General features: G+C 39.7%; 1 protein-coding gene across 2 annotated transcripts in view; it reads left to right on the forward strand.

Annotated features, from left to right (window-relative positions):
- The window catches only part of tprb (translocated promoter region b, nuclear basket protein), a 31,016-nt gene that overhangs the window by 14,272 nt on the left and 1,498 nt on the right, over window positions 1-15,246 (forward strand). The window contains exons 31-50 of one of the 2 annotated variants that reach the window (XM_030132274.1): window positions 89-299; window positions 437-583; window positions 1,663-1,861; window positions 1,994-2,187; window positions 2,914-2,987; window positions 3,082-3,278; window positions 4,958-5,248; window positions 5,770-5,924; window positions 6,023-6,103; window positions 7,227-7,412; window positions 8,197-8,346; window positions 10,067-10,160; window positions 10,531-10,688; window positions 11,873-11,929; window positions 12,034-12,122; window positions 12,215-12,324; window positions 13,195-13,293; window positions 13,420-13,576; window positions 14,680-14,801; window positions 14,914-15,009. In XM_030132274.1, the coding sequence (XP_029988134.1) occupies window positions 89-299; window positions 437-583; window positions 1,663-1,861; window positions 1,994-2,187; window positions 2,914-2,987; window positions 3,082-3,278; window positions 4,958-5,248; window positions 5,770-5,924; window positions 6,023-6,103; window positions 7,227-7,412; window positions 8,197-8,346; window positions 10,067-10,160; window positions 10,531-10,688; window positions 11,873-11,929; window positions 12,034-12,122; window positions 12,215-12,324; window positions 13,195-13,293; window positions 13,420-13,576; window positions 14,680-14,801; window positions 14,914-15,009 (2,867 nt within the window). The remainder of the gene's footprint in view (window positions 1-88; window positions 300-436; window positions 584-1,662; window positions 1,862-1,993; window positions 2,188-2,913; window positions 2,988-3,081; window positions 3,279-4,957; window positions 5,249-5,769; window positions 5,925-6,022; window positions 6,104-7,226; window positions 7,413-8,196; window positions 8,347-10,066; window positions 10,161-10,530; window positions 10,689-11,872; window positions 11,930-12,033; window positions 12,123-12,214; window positions 12,325-13,194; window positions 13,294-13,419; window positions 13,577-14,679; window positions 14,802-14,913; window positions 15,010-15,246) is intronic. The other variant, XM_030132275.1, reaches the window with a different exon arrangement.

Here is a 15,246-nt window from a genome sequence, read left to right on the forward strand (position 1 = left end):
TTATTGGTTTACATGGTATATGTGTGTGCGTACTTTACCTTAATTGACCCCACCCCTAATTTCCCAAATCTCTTTTTTTGTGTTATAGGACCAGTGGTCTCACAACATCTCTGCAAAACCAGGTCCAGAGTTTGCGTGATGGTGTAGCTAGGATAACTGAGGAGAGAAATGCACTTAAGACAGAACTGGATGCCAAAAATCAGGATCTTCAGGAGAAGGTGCGAACTATTACCCAGGTCAAGAAGATTGGACGCCGCTATAAGACTCAGTTTGAAGAACTCAAAGTGCAGCATGACAGGGTGAGACCTCAGGAAAAAACAAGATGTGCCATCCTATATTATACACTGATTTGGTCGTATGAAGTGGTTTTAATCAGTCCGTTGAACGAGTCCCTTCATTTTAAGTGTAATTCATCTTTCACGCTGGGCTTATTCAGATCGTAGCTGAGGCTGCAGCAGGTCCATCCCAAGATGAGGAGGCTCGTCAAGCTTCAGTTCAGGAAATGCAGACCCTCAAAGATTCTCTAAGCCAGGCTGAAGCCAAGACCAAAGAACTGGAAGGACAGCTGGAGAGCATTAACAAGGTAACAACTGGTATAATTGTATGTATTTTAAATGGATTGATTCTTTATTGTGTACTGTATAAGCTCCATGGATTTACAAGACATTGGAGATGTAATTGCAGTTATAAGAATTGTTATATTTTGTTACAAAATCATTAGTTCCTTAAAATCTTGTTTCTAAATAAAGCACTCTTGTCTTGTCTCCCAAGCAAATTAAATCTGCAATGAAATCGGATCCATCCCAAAGTCCATTGTAGTCTCATAGCAAAACAAAATCAACATAATTTGGGGACGTTTTAATGGAGGGTACATCCCTTGTACCCTCAGACAGAATATTAAATAAACAAAACAGTGGATGCAACAAAAAATTAACCTCTTCCTAACTTTTATCAAATTTTCATTGCAAAGTCTGTCCTCTGGATTTGTTAATGATAATGTTCCTGAGTGGAATTGTAGATGTAGAGATGTCTGTCTTTTGTGTAGATTATATTTTGCATGGGTGCATTATATTTACAGTTAACTTAGGAAGCTTTATTATGATCATATTAATACAAGGCATCAACATGATGAAATTCAAGGTGCTCTTCAGGTCAGTGCAAATCAAGCTTGACATAGGAGAAAACCTATACCATATCCAAAAATACAGGTAGCTAAAAAACAATTAAGAGCGGCTAAGACAACAAAAATATCTAAGACAAAATAAAAGTGGCTAGACAATAAAAACACACCTGTCAACACTGAGGCAGATGTAAACACAGCATAAATAAAAGCTTATTAATGGTATTCAGGTGAATAAACAGGAGGTATTATTGCACATGAGGGAGGTAGCAGCAGAGTATAGTACATATAGTATAGTAGTTATTATCATAACACAAGACAAATGTCAATCAAATAGTCATATTTTATTAAAAAACAAGGTCACTGTAACAGGTCCTGAAACAAGCACCATCAACAGACTAGGCAGTTTTTTTTATTGTCAGTAGATTATGGTTTGCACAGTATTTGCTCATCAATGTAGTGTATTTAGATTCATCCCATTCATTTCATACTTCTGTGTCGTGTAAATGTGTTTGCCTCTGCTTTATCTTTGGCTTTCATAGGTGGTTACAGAGCGAGACACAGAGGTTCGTAATGCCCAGGAACAGTCAACTAGGCTGCAGACAGAGCTAACCAGGCTGAGGCAGGAGCTGCAGTTTAAAGTTACCCAGGAGGAAACACTGAGACAGCAAATGGCCGACAAGGAGGAGAAGATGAGAAAAGCAGTAGTTTATGCCAGACAAAAGATCAACCAGCTTATGGGTGAGATGGAGTCCCTGACATTCCAACAGAAATACAACATTAAGCACCTTATCTTAAAGTGTCCTGTCTTTCAGTCTGCCTGCTTTGCAGCAAGTTTTATTTCATCCTCTGACTAACCTAATTTATGTTCAGCTACCAAAGACCAGATGCAGACAGAAAATGATGAGCTGAAGCAGCAGCGTGAGGAGCTGGAGGTGCGAGTGAGCGCCCTCAAATCCCAATACGAGGGCCGCCTCAGTCGCCAAGAGAGGGAACTGAGAGACTTACGAGGCCAACAGGAGAGACAAGAGCAAAGAGACGAACCGGCTGAGGCAGGACCAAGCAAGGTCAGAATCTGCTTTAAGATGGTTCCCGCAGGGTCTTAAAAAGTCTTAAAAGTCTTGAATTTACAAATCTACATTTAATACCCAAAAGTCTTTAAAAGGTGTTAAATTTGATGTGGTAGGTCTTAAGTAATGTTGCCATTAACTTGTTTGCTGTATTGTGTTTAAATGTGTTCGAGTTGCAATGAAAGTAACGTTAGTCTACTCAGTTCCACCTATTCCAACCCAACAATTTATATTGAAATTAGGAACCAGTTATCACTAACTTGCAGCCCCTGGTGAGGAATGATCACGGAACATTCAGCCCAACACGTGCAGTTAGTTATGTGGATACTCAATCAGTTCAACTCAGAACAATGGGAATCAAGGAACTGGAGTAAATAAATACATTCTCCTAAATTCTAGGAGTCACAAGTTTTTGCCAGTAACGTTGTGAAATTGGCATTAAATTCTGTTCTACGTAGTGTTCAAAAAGTCTTGAATTTAACTTGTAGAAACCTGTAGAAACCCTGTTTAAGAGTTTTACTAGTCAGACATTTGAACTTTTTTAGCAGCTTTAGTTTTCAGTCAGCAATTATGAATTTACAGTTCACAAAAAAGAAAATCCAAGTTTACTGAAGGTTGCTCCCAGTAATTGCCCTGGGGACCTAGGCTGAATGAAAATAAGTAGAAAAGAATGTTATCTATTGTTAAATTTGAATGATTGAATTTTTATGTCCTGATCTTCAGACCCAGGAGCAGCAGAGGAGCACAGAACAGCGACAGATAAGCCTCAAAACCACCCCAGCGGCAGACAGGGGCAGGTATGGAAGACACACGAAAACTACTTTCACTTTCTGAGCTTCAGTTCACGCTCATTTATTCTGTTGTTGCAAAAATGTCATTGTTTTTTCTCAGTGCCAGCACCTCTGAGCCTCCAACTGCCAACATTAAGCCCACACCTGTAGTGGCCACAGCAGGCAAGCAGGCAGTCAACCCAGGGAACAAGCCCACCCCAAGGGCAAGCATCAGGCCCATGATCACCCCGGCCACTGTGCCCACACCCACACCCACTGCTACGGTCATGCCAACCACACAGGTGGAGACGCAAGAGGGTAAGTCTAACCGTTAAAGCATGATATAGGCTTTCCATTGATGTAATAATAAGGGTTTTTTTTTTTTTTTAAGCTGTAGCACTTTTCAAAACCAACTGAAGTTAATAAGGTGCTTCACAAAATGCAGTATAGGCAAAAAGAAAGGGAATCAAATTGGAAGTAATATGTCATTAAACACAATGAAAACAATATAATAAATAACATCATAAAAAAATACATAATTATTCATCTGTACATGTGGTTTAAAAGGTTTTTAATTGTAGCTGACTCAGTCCCATAATAAGTTTTACAGGGCTGGAGCCAAAACAGTAAAAGCACGAGCCACCTTTTTTTAGTCTAGACTGTGAAACTTTTACCATTTAACCTGAGGGGTTTGAAGTGGAAAATGTGGTAGAAGCTTTGAAATGAAAAGCAGAGACCATGCAGGGACTTAATCAGTAAAGGTGAATTTCCATAAGTGACCTATTACTCACAGTAAGACATAGCTAACACTTACGGCGTTTTTACACTGCGAACTCGAGTCCATATCTGAGTGCATTGGACCCCAAAGTCCATTTAATTCAGTCAATGTGAATGCAAACGTTCCATGCTCCAGTACTGTACCAGAGTCCATTTGAGAAGGTAGTCCTGGGTACGGACTGCGTGGACTCCAGTACGGTACATTGCAGTGTGAAAGCGATCCGAGACTGGAAGTAACTGAATCACCACTCTGACAACAAAAGTGAGTTTATCACCACGAGATAAAAGGTGGCGCTCCTGTTGTCTCTTGAAAAAGCCTCTGATTGACATGGCACAGGCTCACCTTATCGACCGAACCACTCTGTGATATATCAGGGACAACGAAGGTCACTCTTCTTCTCTTTGCCTCAAACAGGCTAACAGATAGGTAAGGGTTTGTCTTCTTCATAGTGACAGAATTCCTTCCACACCGCCACCTACTGTTTTGGCCCTGTAACACCCACTTGTTCTTGGGCACAGGCTGCAGTATGTGCTTATGAACGCAACATCTGCAGGAAAGTAGGGCTGTGTATTGGCAAGAATCTGGCGATGCGATACAAATCACAATACTAGGATCACGATATATCATGAAAAAGGCAATTTTTTGTTTGTTTCTTTTTTTAATGATTATTTCCTTGAAGAATGGAATTACATCAGAAATCTGCACAAATACTAAACACATTTTTATTTGATCACAACAGGATCTAATGCTATATCACAAAATGTTCCTGTGTTCAAACTGAAATTCTGTTTTACAGACACTACAGTTTAAGATCCTGTTCAAATATTCATAGTCAATTAGTTCACAACTAACATCAGAACAGTATTTTTGTGCGATACCAACAAAGGAACTAACATTATTTAATAAAAGAGTGTTAAATAATAATAAATAAAATATAAACAAAAAAAGAAGCTCTGCAATACCTGCTTTTGAATAAATACCTAAAATATCGATACAATACTTTTTAATATTGATACAGTATTGTGAAATGAAATATCGTGATATATTGCAGAACCGATATTTTCTTACACCCCTACAGGAAAGGTGTGAACGTATTCAAGTACGGCACAGACTCGAGTACGCAGTGTGAAAGCACCCTTATTTAATGCAGCCCATGACTCACTGAAGGAGGTTCGGTGCATTTTGTTATTAATCTGACTTCCTTCCTTGTCATCTACAGCCATGCAGTCTACTGAAGGCCCACCAGTTGAGCATGTGACTGTGTACGGCAGCGCCAGCGGCTCTGTGCGCTCGGCCAGTCCTAATGTCCAGACCACCTTGGCCAGCCCCATGCTGACCGTGCAGCAGGTTCAGACACAGGCCACAGCGTTTGTCCAACCAACTCAGCAGCAGAGCATGACCCATGCAGAGCCGGCCCCGCAGGAACCACCGCCCGTGGTCATCGAAGCCACGCCGAGCTCCCAGGTGGAGTGGCCCTCAACATCCTCCACCTCTTCTGTGTTTGGACCAGGTGAGAAACTTGAATTTTGGATAAAGGTCTAATAGAATTGAGATTGTTGTCGTTGGTTTGTCATTACTGTCTCCTCTTTTGGAAACTGTAAATTTGATAGTGCTACCAATGTGCATGTTAACAGCTGTTCTCTGATTATAGAAATCAGATTAACACACCTGGCTTTCTCTTCAATACTCAGATGTCTTCCTGCATGTATACTTGTTTATCTGATTTTTTTCATTCTTTTTTTATATATGTACGTGTATAAAAAAGGAGAAAAATCTGATAAAACAAAGTGATATAGTCAAACATGAGCAGAAGTTTGAGTATCGTCAGTACTTGCATACTTACACTGAAAGTAATTTGATAATGGACTGAAACATCTAAGCAAGTGTTTTTTGATTCTTTCTGAAGTACATGTAAATGTGATAGATCTTATTACAATTATCCGCTTACTTCCAGTTATCTCATTTTTATGATCATGTAAACAAGCTCAGTAACACTCTGAAAAGTCTAAATATTACCCGTCTTCTCTCCAGTTTCAGCTACACCAGGAACCTCCTCAATGACAAAGAGGCCTCGTGATGAAGAGGAAAGCACCTCCCTTGTAACAGACACAGAGACTCCCCAGGAGGACACCGCCAGGGGTCCCATATCGAAGAAGCTGCGCATCATCCAGAGAGTGGGTCCAGAGGTGAGGAGAGTCTGGCATAAGAAATCAAAGGTGTAACTGTTTTAAATGAATGTACAGGAACATGGATTCACCCTCTGAGCATACTGTGTTCTCTGCAGGAGGAGATGTTGGTCGAGGACAGTGCTGAGGCTGAAGGAGTGGTTCCAACAGACAGTCAGGACGGTGCAGAAGCAGCGCAGGTCAGTCATCGTGGAATTGGAATGATTGCTGTTAACTTTACTTGTATTTAGTTCCCAGATGAAAAGAGGAGGTTATTTAAAGTTGGATTTTTTTTTTTTTTTTGTCTTAAGTTACCAGAGTATATAAACCATGGTTTCTGATTAATTTATGTATTCTTTTAAGTATTCTAAAACCCAATAATTGGAATTTTAGGCCGTGAAATGTCTTAAATTGTATTGATAACACGAAAATTGTTTAGATTCAGTGCTTGGTTATGAGTCCGATGCACGGTGTAGAAGAAAGCACTCAAAGAATTTTGGAGCAAAGACATTAATCCACACAATAAAACCGACAGCCAAGGTCAGTGCTTCACCCAACACTGTTCTTATATCAGGAGAGGTGATAGATGGACCAGTCTATCCAATTAAATGTGATCTAGGGGGGATTTCTGAATTTCACAGCATCAAGCAGCAGTTATTTCAAAAGGCCAATGAACTCATCCTCCTGAGACCCAGCAATGCATTTTTGTCCTTTTGTAGGGGACAAGAGTTTCACAGCTTTACTTAAAAAAAAAAAAAAAAAAAGCTTGCAAAGGACATTTAATTAAAAAGAACAAAAAAGTATCTGGAAAAAAAACCCTACTGAATTATGCTGCTCCCAATCAAAACAATTATTTAATGTAAAAAAGCTAAAACCTTTACTTTCCTCAGTCTCAGGAAGATATTTATTCTCTCTCAGACACAAGGTGATGATGATGAACTTGTACAATGTATTGGTTTCCAGTTTTTTTTTTTTTTTTTATCATTACAAAAAATATCAGCATTACATTTGTTCTCTGAATAATCTGCATCAACCATTGAGCCCATAAGTCAACCACTAACCAAAAGTACTTACAATTCAACCGAAGGGTGGGAAATATGTCTGAAATAATTCACAATGATCATAAAAACATCTTATATTTAGCTTAAAACTCTAATGAATGAACTAGAAATGTTTTTGTGACTGCACTTTTGTCATCAGTGCTATCTGTGGTGTTCTATGCTGAATAACCTTTAACCCATAAAGAATCTTTTAACAGCTGTATGTGCTTAAATGTCTCCTGGAGTCTGTGTTTTTAAATTAGTTGCTGTGTTACGTCTATAGGCTGAAGAGTTTCCAACACTGGAGGAAGAAGATGAGAGCGAAACCCCTCAGTCAGTCATGGACCAAGAGGTGACACTGACACAAAGTGACACCACTGAACAGCTGCAGCAGGACGTCATCGTCATATTAACAGACTCAGAGAGTGAGGAAGACCAGGAGGAGGAGGATGAAGAGGAGGAAGAACAGGTACAGTTCAGTCATATTGTAAGAAGGCAGTATGTAAACCAGGGCTGTCAAACTCACTTTAGTTCAGGTTCTACATTCAGCCCAATATGATCTCCAGTGGGCCGGACCAGTAAAATAATAGCATAATATATAAATAATGTCAACTCTAAGCTATTCTCTATGTTGTATGGTGAAAAAGTTACTAAATTAAATGCTAAATGGAAATGTTTACAGCTACAAACTATCCTTTAAAAAAATATCAATAATATGAACAACCTGAAATTTCTTAAGAAACAGAAGTACAATTTTAACAATATTAGGCCTCAGTTTACCATTTACTCATGTGTATTACAATTTACAGATCACAGTGGATCTACAAATACACAAAACATTTAGTAACAGGCAGAATATTGGTAAAATGCACTTAGTTCTGTGAAGATATTTCAGTTTATTCACATTTTTTAAAGGGTAGTTTTTAAATTATGTCTTTTTTTACACTAAAACAAAGGGAAAAGTTGAGAGTTGTCAAGATTTGTTATGTTGATAGTATTTTGCTGGTCTGATCCACCTGAGGTTGAATTGCTCTGTATGTGGAACCTGAACCAAAATGTATTTAACAACATTGATTGTTAATATCTCAGTGTAATTTTTGCATTTCACAGCTTCATGCCATGGGCCAGATTGGACCCTTCGGTGGGCCAGTTTTGGTCTGTGGGCCAAATGTTTGATACCAGTGATGTAAACAGTCATTAGGCATGAATGTGGAATTTGTCATCTTAATGTTTCTCTCTTTTTACAAATGCAGGACTATGATGAAGAAGAGGAAGATGAAGAAGAGGAGGAGGAAGATGATGAGGATGAGGAGGAAGATGACGGAGGGATGGGGGACGAAGGGGAGGACAGTAACGAGGGGAGCGGAGACGGGAATGAGGTTTACGAAGGAGACGACACAGAGGTTCGATTACCTGTGACACATCGTGTTGTCATGTTAAACCTTTACACTCTGTCGCCCACAGCGTTCATATCCACTGAACCCCGTTAACTCCTTCAGTCAGATTTACTGCCCTCTTAGCTCAAACACTCAGTTTTTCCACACGGTCTCATTTCACAGTCACGCAGCCATCATACCCCTGTGTTGCAACTTTGTCTGTGTGGAAGCTGCTAGTGTTGACTTTAGTTGTTTACCTTTTTACTCCAGTCTTCATTGCACATGTTTTCTAGGATGAGTCAGTGTCTGCAGAAGGACACTTTAACGGTCTTTTTCACTGGAGCTCTGCATGTGTAAAACGTTTTCAAAGTGGGGAATTTGGTTAACCACAGTCCAGATTTATTTGCGCGTGTGGATTGAAGGGTAAACATTTATATTTTTTTGTTTTTAACCCATAAAAACCCAAACCACCACCAGTGACCAAATCATCTACTGATCTAAAATGTTTGATAACTTTTGATCCACTAATCCAATCAATACATGTAAATAATTCAGGTAAAATACAGTTTGTCATCTTTTCATGGTCATCAGATATGACCCATTTGGATGTTCAGAGGCTCCGTATTTAACATGGAAACCTAGTCATCTTCTCCTACATTAATTTACTAGTAGAAGCCATATAGTTGGACAAACAACAGTGAATGGAAACACTTGTTTTTACGATCAGTGACTGATATCATTGCTGGAAAAGTCACTTTTTTTTTTCTTCACTTTTCTCGGCTTCTGATTTAAACAGTCACCTTTAATCTGAGCTTTAATGAACATCTACATAATCAGTAAGTTAAATATAGAAATATACTGAAAAAATACAGAGGATAATATTATAATAAGTGCCGATAAATCACTGTAGAAAAATTCATTTTCCACAAAATTAGCACTGGGTTTTTATGGGTTAAGGTGGTTTTTAGAGGGAAAAATTAACATCATGTAAAGTGACAAGTGAAAAACAAAGTATTGGTGTAAATATCAGCTCCATCAACATGTGTGGGACCTATTTAATGGTTTGGACTCATTTGAGCAGCTTGTGGAATATTTCTGAGGGGTTGCTTTTGATGAGATCTTTGATTGAATTAAGGAAAAAGCAGGAAAACATCCATTCATTCATTTTCTGTAACCGCTTAATCCTCTAGAGGGTCGCGTGGGTGCTGGAGCATATCCCAGCTGGCATCAGGCGAAGGCGGGGTACGCCCTGGATGGGTTGCCAGGCAAACAACCATTCACTCCTGATTCATAAGAAAACATAATGGATTTTGAAATGGACTGAACACATAATATTTAATGTTTTATTCTAGTACAATAAATGTAAATGTAAAATGTAACTTGTTAAAAGATGATGTATAGTCAGTTTCGGTCTGTAAAGACTGTATGTTGTGTAAGTAACATATATGGAAGTATTTAAGTGAATTTTTGGACTCCTTGTAAAGGGCATCGTTGTTCCACTGAGGGAGGAAATGAATCATAATTAAGATGTGGTGCTCTGCCAGTATATCCTGGCATCTATAGTGTGTGGGAACATCCCATAATGTACTCCATCTTGAATGTCTTAATGCAACCCCACTCATTTTTCCCTTCTCTGCTTTATTCTTTATCTGACCTGTTGTTTTAAACTCATGTCACTATACATTGTATTTAATGTTTTTTTCCCTGGGCAGTTTTCGTTATTGTTTCTTTTTGTTTCCGTTCTCAGGGGGCTGATGTAACCGACCCGGGCACCGAGACAGAGGAGAGTCTGGGGGCGACCGACTCCACCCAGAGGCCCGCTGATTCCCAGACACCCAGCTGTAAGATCCAGGAAACCCCGTCAAACACTAACACATAGATCCACCTCAAACTCTCCACATGCGCTCACTGAATGTCCCGCCATCCAATTAGTTATCAGACACATTCACCATGACTGAGAAACATGTAATGTGTTGATGTCTGTCTGAACGGAGGAGTAGAGTGAGTTGAACCAAAATACAGGTTGCAAAGGTTTCTTTACTTTATGACACCAAAGTGGAGCTAGTGCTGTGTTGTTGCCTCATACAGGTGGGGTTTCTCAGATCGTAGACTCCACATAAGACAGAAGGAGTTCAACTCAACTGGACAGGAAAAGCAGTTGGTCAAAAAAAAAAAAACAAAGCCTTTTATTCATTTCTTCTTTTACTTTAGTTGAGGGCAGTGCGATGGAGGCCTTTTCCTCTGAACAACCAATCACAAGCTCCGGCACACGCATGCCACAGTCACCACGGAGAACAGCGCATCACCCCCCTCGCCTGAACATCCACTCTACCCCAACATCAGAGCTGGGCCCACCAGCTCAGGTTCAGGTATGAAGGAACAGCCTTTTTCTGTCTGTCCCTGGTTACAAAGTAGGGACAGAAATATTATGTAGCATCAACTCTGTCATATTTTTAAATGTGTTTTGGGTAAAACCTTCTATTGATCGCACTGTAACAAAACAATAAAAGGAAATAAACATGGAACCAGTAATTCGTAATTGTTAATGCAGATTCTGCAGCTCAGTCAGAATGTATTAATGCACATCCTGTTGTGTTGCTGTGGTTTGTGGGATGATGATGATGATGATAGTAATAATAATAATAATACTAATAATGGATTAGATTTATATAGCGCTTTTCTATTAACACATACTTAAAGTGCATACAATGGATCCATTATTCATTCATTCACACATTCACATTCTGGTGGTGGTGAACCATGTTTGTAGCCACACACACACACACGCACACACACAACCGCCACCAAACATTCGTATGCATTCATACACCAGTGTGAGCAGCAGCACTGGAGGCAAGGTGGGTGAAGCGTCTTGCTCAAGGACACAACGCCACGTGACTAGAATAGAGTAGGATTTGCCCATCTATATTATAAAAGGGAAGTGGACTCTGTGTGTGTGTCTTGGGCATCACACAAAATCCTGAAAGAGTCGACTGCTGCAGTGTGTCATACTTCTGTATTTTTGGTCAACAAAGACAGTAGCGCAAATGGCAAGTTGATAAGACTAATATTTTGGGAGATATTAGTAATTTTGGAATACAATAGCCTTACAGAGAGCCTTACTTCCCCAGAATCATAGAATCATCATTGAAGTGGGTTACCTAGCAACAGATAAACAATAGGGCCACGTTACCAGGGTGTCAAATATCATGTGCAGAAACAGACATGCCAGCTGACAGGTCATTTAACAGAAAATGTCTGTGGAATTTACCAAGAAAGTAAAGGAATGAACTGGATCTGAGGATCTAGAACACGTGGTTCCCCACGGGTCAACACACTAGTAACATAATAATAATGTAGCATCTCTTCATCATAAATAAGCATCTGTAAAGGGCCTTCTATTTTCATCATTAGTGTTGTTTATTCCCCAAAGTCTGGCCTCGTTTAATACGATGTCAAAATGATCTTAAAAAGTGTTAAATATAACTTATTGAAAAGTGCAAAAACGCAGATACAAGGACTGCTGAGTAATTTGTGAATTGTAATGTTACAGCGCATCCCTGGTCGGCGGCAGCTCGCTCAGCTTCCCCCTGGAGTTCCCAGTAGTGCTGTAAGTAATAGATTACATAAATGAATACATGAAATGTACCCTCTTGTCTTCTGTTTGTGTACATGTTTACATCTAACACCTTTTTGTCTTTCCGTCCTCTACAGCAGCACTTTGACGATGATGACAGGATGGTTCCTAGCACTCCCACTCTGGTGGTTCCACACCGCACTGAAGCTTTTGACCAGGCCATCCAGTAAGTCTCTCACACACACACACACACAGGTTATACTTCCGTTAATGAGTCTGAAACATGTGGAATGATTTTACTGTTCTGTGTGTTATCAGCTCCCCTCAGGTGGCAGGTGTGCCTCGCTTTAGGTTCGGCGCTTCGGAGGATATGCCGCAGACCACCTCGTCTTCACATTCTGACCTGGGAGAGCTCGCATCTCAAGGAGGTACAGCGGCACATACAGTACATGAGCAGAATTACAGCCCTTCAGGGTTCAGGCATTAGCAGCTAATCCTGTTTTTAGCTCACCGCTGATAGGTCATGAGCTAATGTCAAGCCGCTGTGTCCGGGGTCATATTTGTTGGCAATTTCTTAAAACATTTTCTTCTATAAAACTGCTGGACGGATTCATTTCAAATTTTATATGTCGCTTCCTTGAGACAGTGCCTATAAAGTTTGTTCACAGTTTTGAGAAATTTAGATTTTTTAATTTTTGACAAACTTTTGAAACATGAGTGATGGCAAATTTGTAATAATGGACCACATTTTGACGGCTGGAATGGCATGGAAATGGTTAGAGATATCAGTATAGTTACTATTGAGCGTATGGACTTTTATTTGACCTTGAAGGGTCAAACTCAAGGTGACCAGTGTCTACATTTCAATAATCTTCTCTGAAACTACTGGCCAGATTCATTTCAAAGTTTATATGTAGATTCCTTGGGACAATGTCTACAAAATGTGTTCAGTTTTGACAAATTCAGTTTTTTGACACATTTTTTGAAATTATTTCAAATTTGCCATTACTCACAATGGACCATATTTTAATGACTGAAATGGCATGGAAATGGTTGGAGATATCAATATAGTTACTGTTGATCACTGATAGGAAGTCTTTGATATAATTAGTTGAGTTCTCCTCCAGTGAAAGTACCACCCACTTCTGTTGGGAGATTGATCTCCTGCATCAAGACCACAGGACTCTAATTTAGCGGTTGAACCTGACAACCTCACACATTCAACTTGTTATTGATTCCTGATAGAACATGCCAGTGAGATACAGAAACATTGATCCTATTTTTGTTTCCATCTAAAGGTCTAGGAATGTATGAGAGCCCTCTGTTCCTAGCAGCTCATGAAGAGGAGTCTGGAGGACGTAGCGTTCCCACCACACCTCTACAAGTGGCAGCACCAGGTACCGTCACTCTGCTCCACCCTCTCCATTTTAATCCTCAATTCACAGTTTAGTCACTCCCCACACAGATTTGTTTGTGCCAAGAAAATGGGTGAGTGATTCTTCCTCTTGTGCCTTTCCTTCCAGTAACGGTGTTCTCAGAGGTGGTTCAGTCCGATACCACAGACCACGCCTCCCAGTCGGTTCCCATGGTGAGCACGTCCACGCCGACCATGGTTGTGTCTGGAACAGCTGGTACAGGGGAGGAGAGGGATGATGTCTTCCTGGAGCCAGACACTGATAGGTAAGATCCACTCGCATCTGTTTGTCCATTTAATGTGCTTTGATATTCTCTAGGCCTTTATAAAAACTCCCTCAGGTCAGTCAGCTGTTTCCCCAGCCTTCAACGGCTCTGTTACTGCAACACTCGTTATCTGTCGCTACTCAGTTTGATATGAATAGTACCTGTTGCCGTGAAAAGAAAATATTTCACCTTTATTTTCTTACTTAAATTTTATTTTAACATTTTAGAATTGACAAGTAACAGTTGTCAGCATATCAACTCCATCTTATTCTACATATGTGCATCTCAGCAAGTCCAAGAAATGATCTTTAACATAACATCACAGAAAAAGAAAAGAAAAGGTCCTTCAAAAAGTAAAGATGCCAGTTGGAGGCACCCACCACTCAGCCTGTTCACATAAATTTATTGTCCATTTTGTCCATCTTAACATGTTTAAATTGTTTCTTAGTTTTAACGGAAAAGTTACTCTTTCCATCTCATGAATGTCTTTGATTTTTTTCAAGCCATGTATCCATTGTTTGTGGGTCACCCTGTAACTATTTGAGAGTAATTGCTTTTTTTGCTGCTGTAATAAATATTATATCATTATTATACCAAACATTATCCACCATTATTTGGTATTTCTTCTGTAAACTCAAATAAATCTGCAGTTTCTGTTTTTATCATTTTCCAGTTGTCTGCCCAAAATGCTTTAATTTTGGGCAATACTTTGTTAAAGTCCAAACAAAAATGTTGGTGATTTGCATCAGCACCTCCACATCTCCTCCACCATGTGTGATGAGTTTGATGTGATTTAATTTTCTGTGGAATGAAAAAATGAACAAGATTTTCCAAACAAAATTCATGCCAGTCAGAAAAAGATGAGGTTGTAAAAACAGTATTGCATATATTCTGCCATTGTTCCAAGCTATTTTTATGATTTCATTTCTTTTCTGTTCCACCATTTAATGTCATTTTTGAATCAAACTTGTTGCAAAAACCATCTGTCCTTAAAGAACAGATCTGGTTTTACAGTTTCCATCATGTTGTACTATTTCATAAACTGAAGACTGCCAAGTCTGTTCATATCACCATGTGTTTATCTGTTGGCGTGTCTGTTCCAGACCCAGTGCTGAAGGGTCTATGGAACCTGTTGTATCGCAGGGAGATATGGAGGAGCCGAGTCAGCCGTCAGACAAGGCCAGCCTCCCCACCACCAGCCAGGAGCCCTCCTCCAGCTCAGCAGGTACTGTCCATCCTCAGGGCACTGATGTTTCCATGTGTGAAAGTCAGAACAATTCTCTTATATTCTTCTTTTGCCAATGTTTGGTTCTAATTCATGTGTTTTGTTCATTTAGATACGAGCAGTGCTCCACCTAAACCCTCTAGACCTGGACCGAGCAGACAGCTGCAGCGCTGGCCTGAAGGCCGAGGTGGTCGCGGGAAGAGAGGAGGTAACGTACTGTACAACACACACAAAGAAGTGGGTCTACTGAATTACATAAACTGGATATCATCAGTGGATTTATTCAGCTTATTCTGGTCTAGATATTATGTCATTACAGTACCAGGAATTATCATAAAAAAAGTGATAGAATTCCTTACATGTGTAATATACAGAGTGCTTGTGTTGGTTCTTGAAAGTCTTAAAGTATGGAATTTTGAAATGCTGTTTTCCAGACCTGAAAAAG

This window comes from Sphaeramia orbicularis, chromosome 4, assembly GCF_902148855.1.
Source record: "Sphaeramia orbicularis chromosome 4, fSphaOr1.1, whole genome shotgun sequence".
Taxonomy (NCBI): Eukaryota; Metazoa; Chordata; class Actinopteri; order Kurtiformes; family Apogonidae; genus Sphaeramia; species Sphaeramia orbicularis.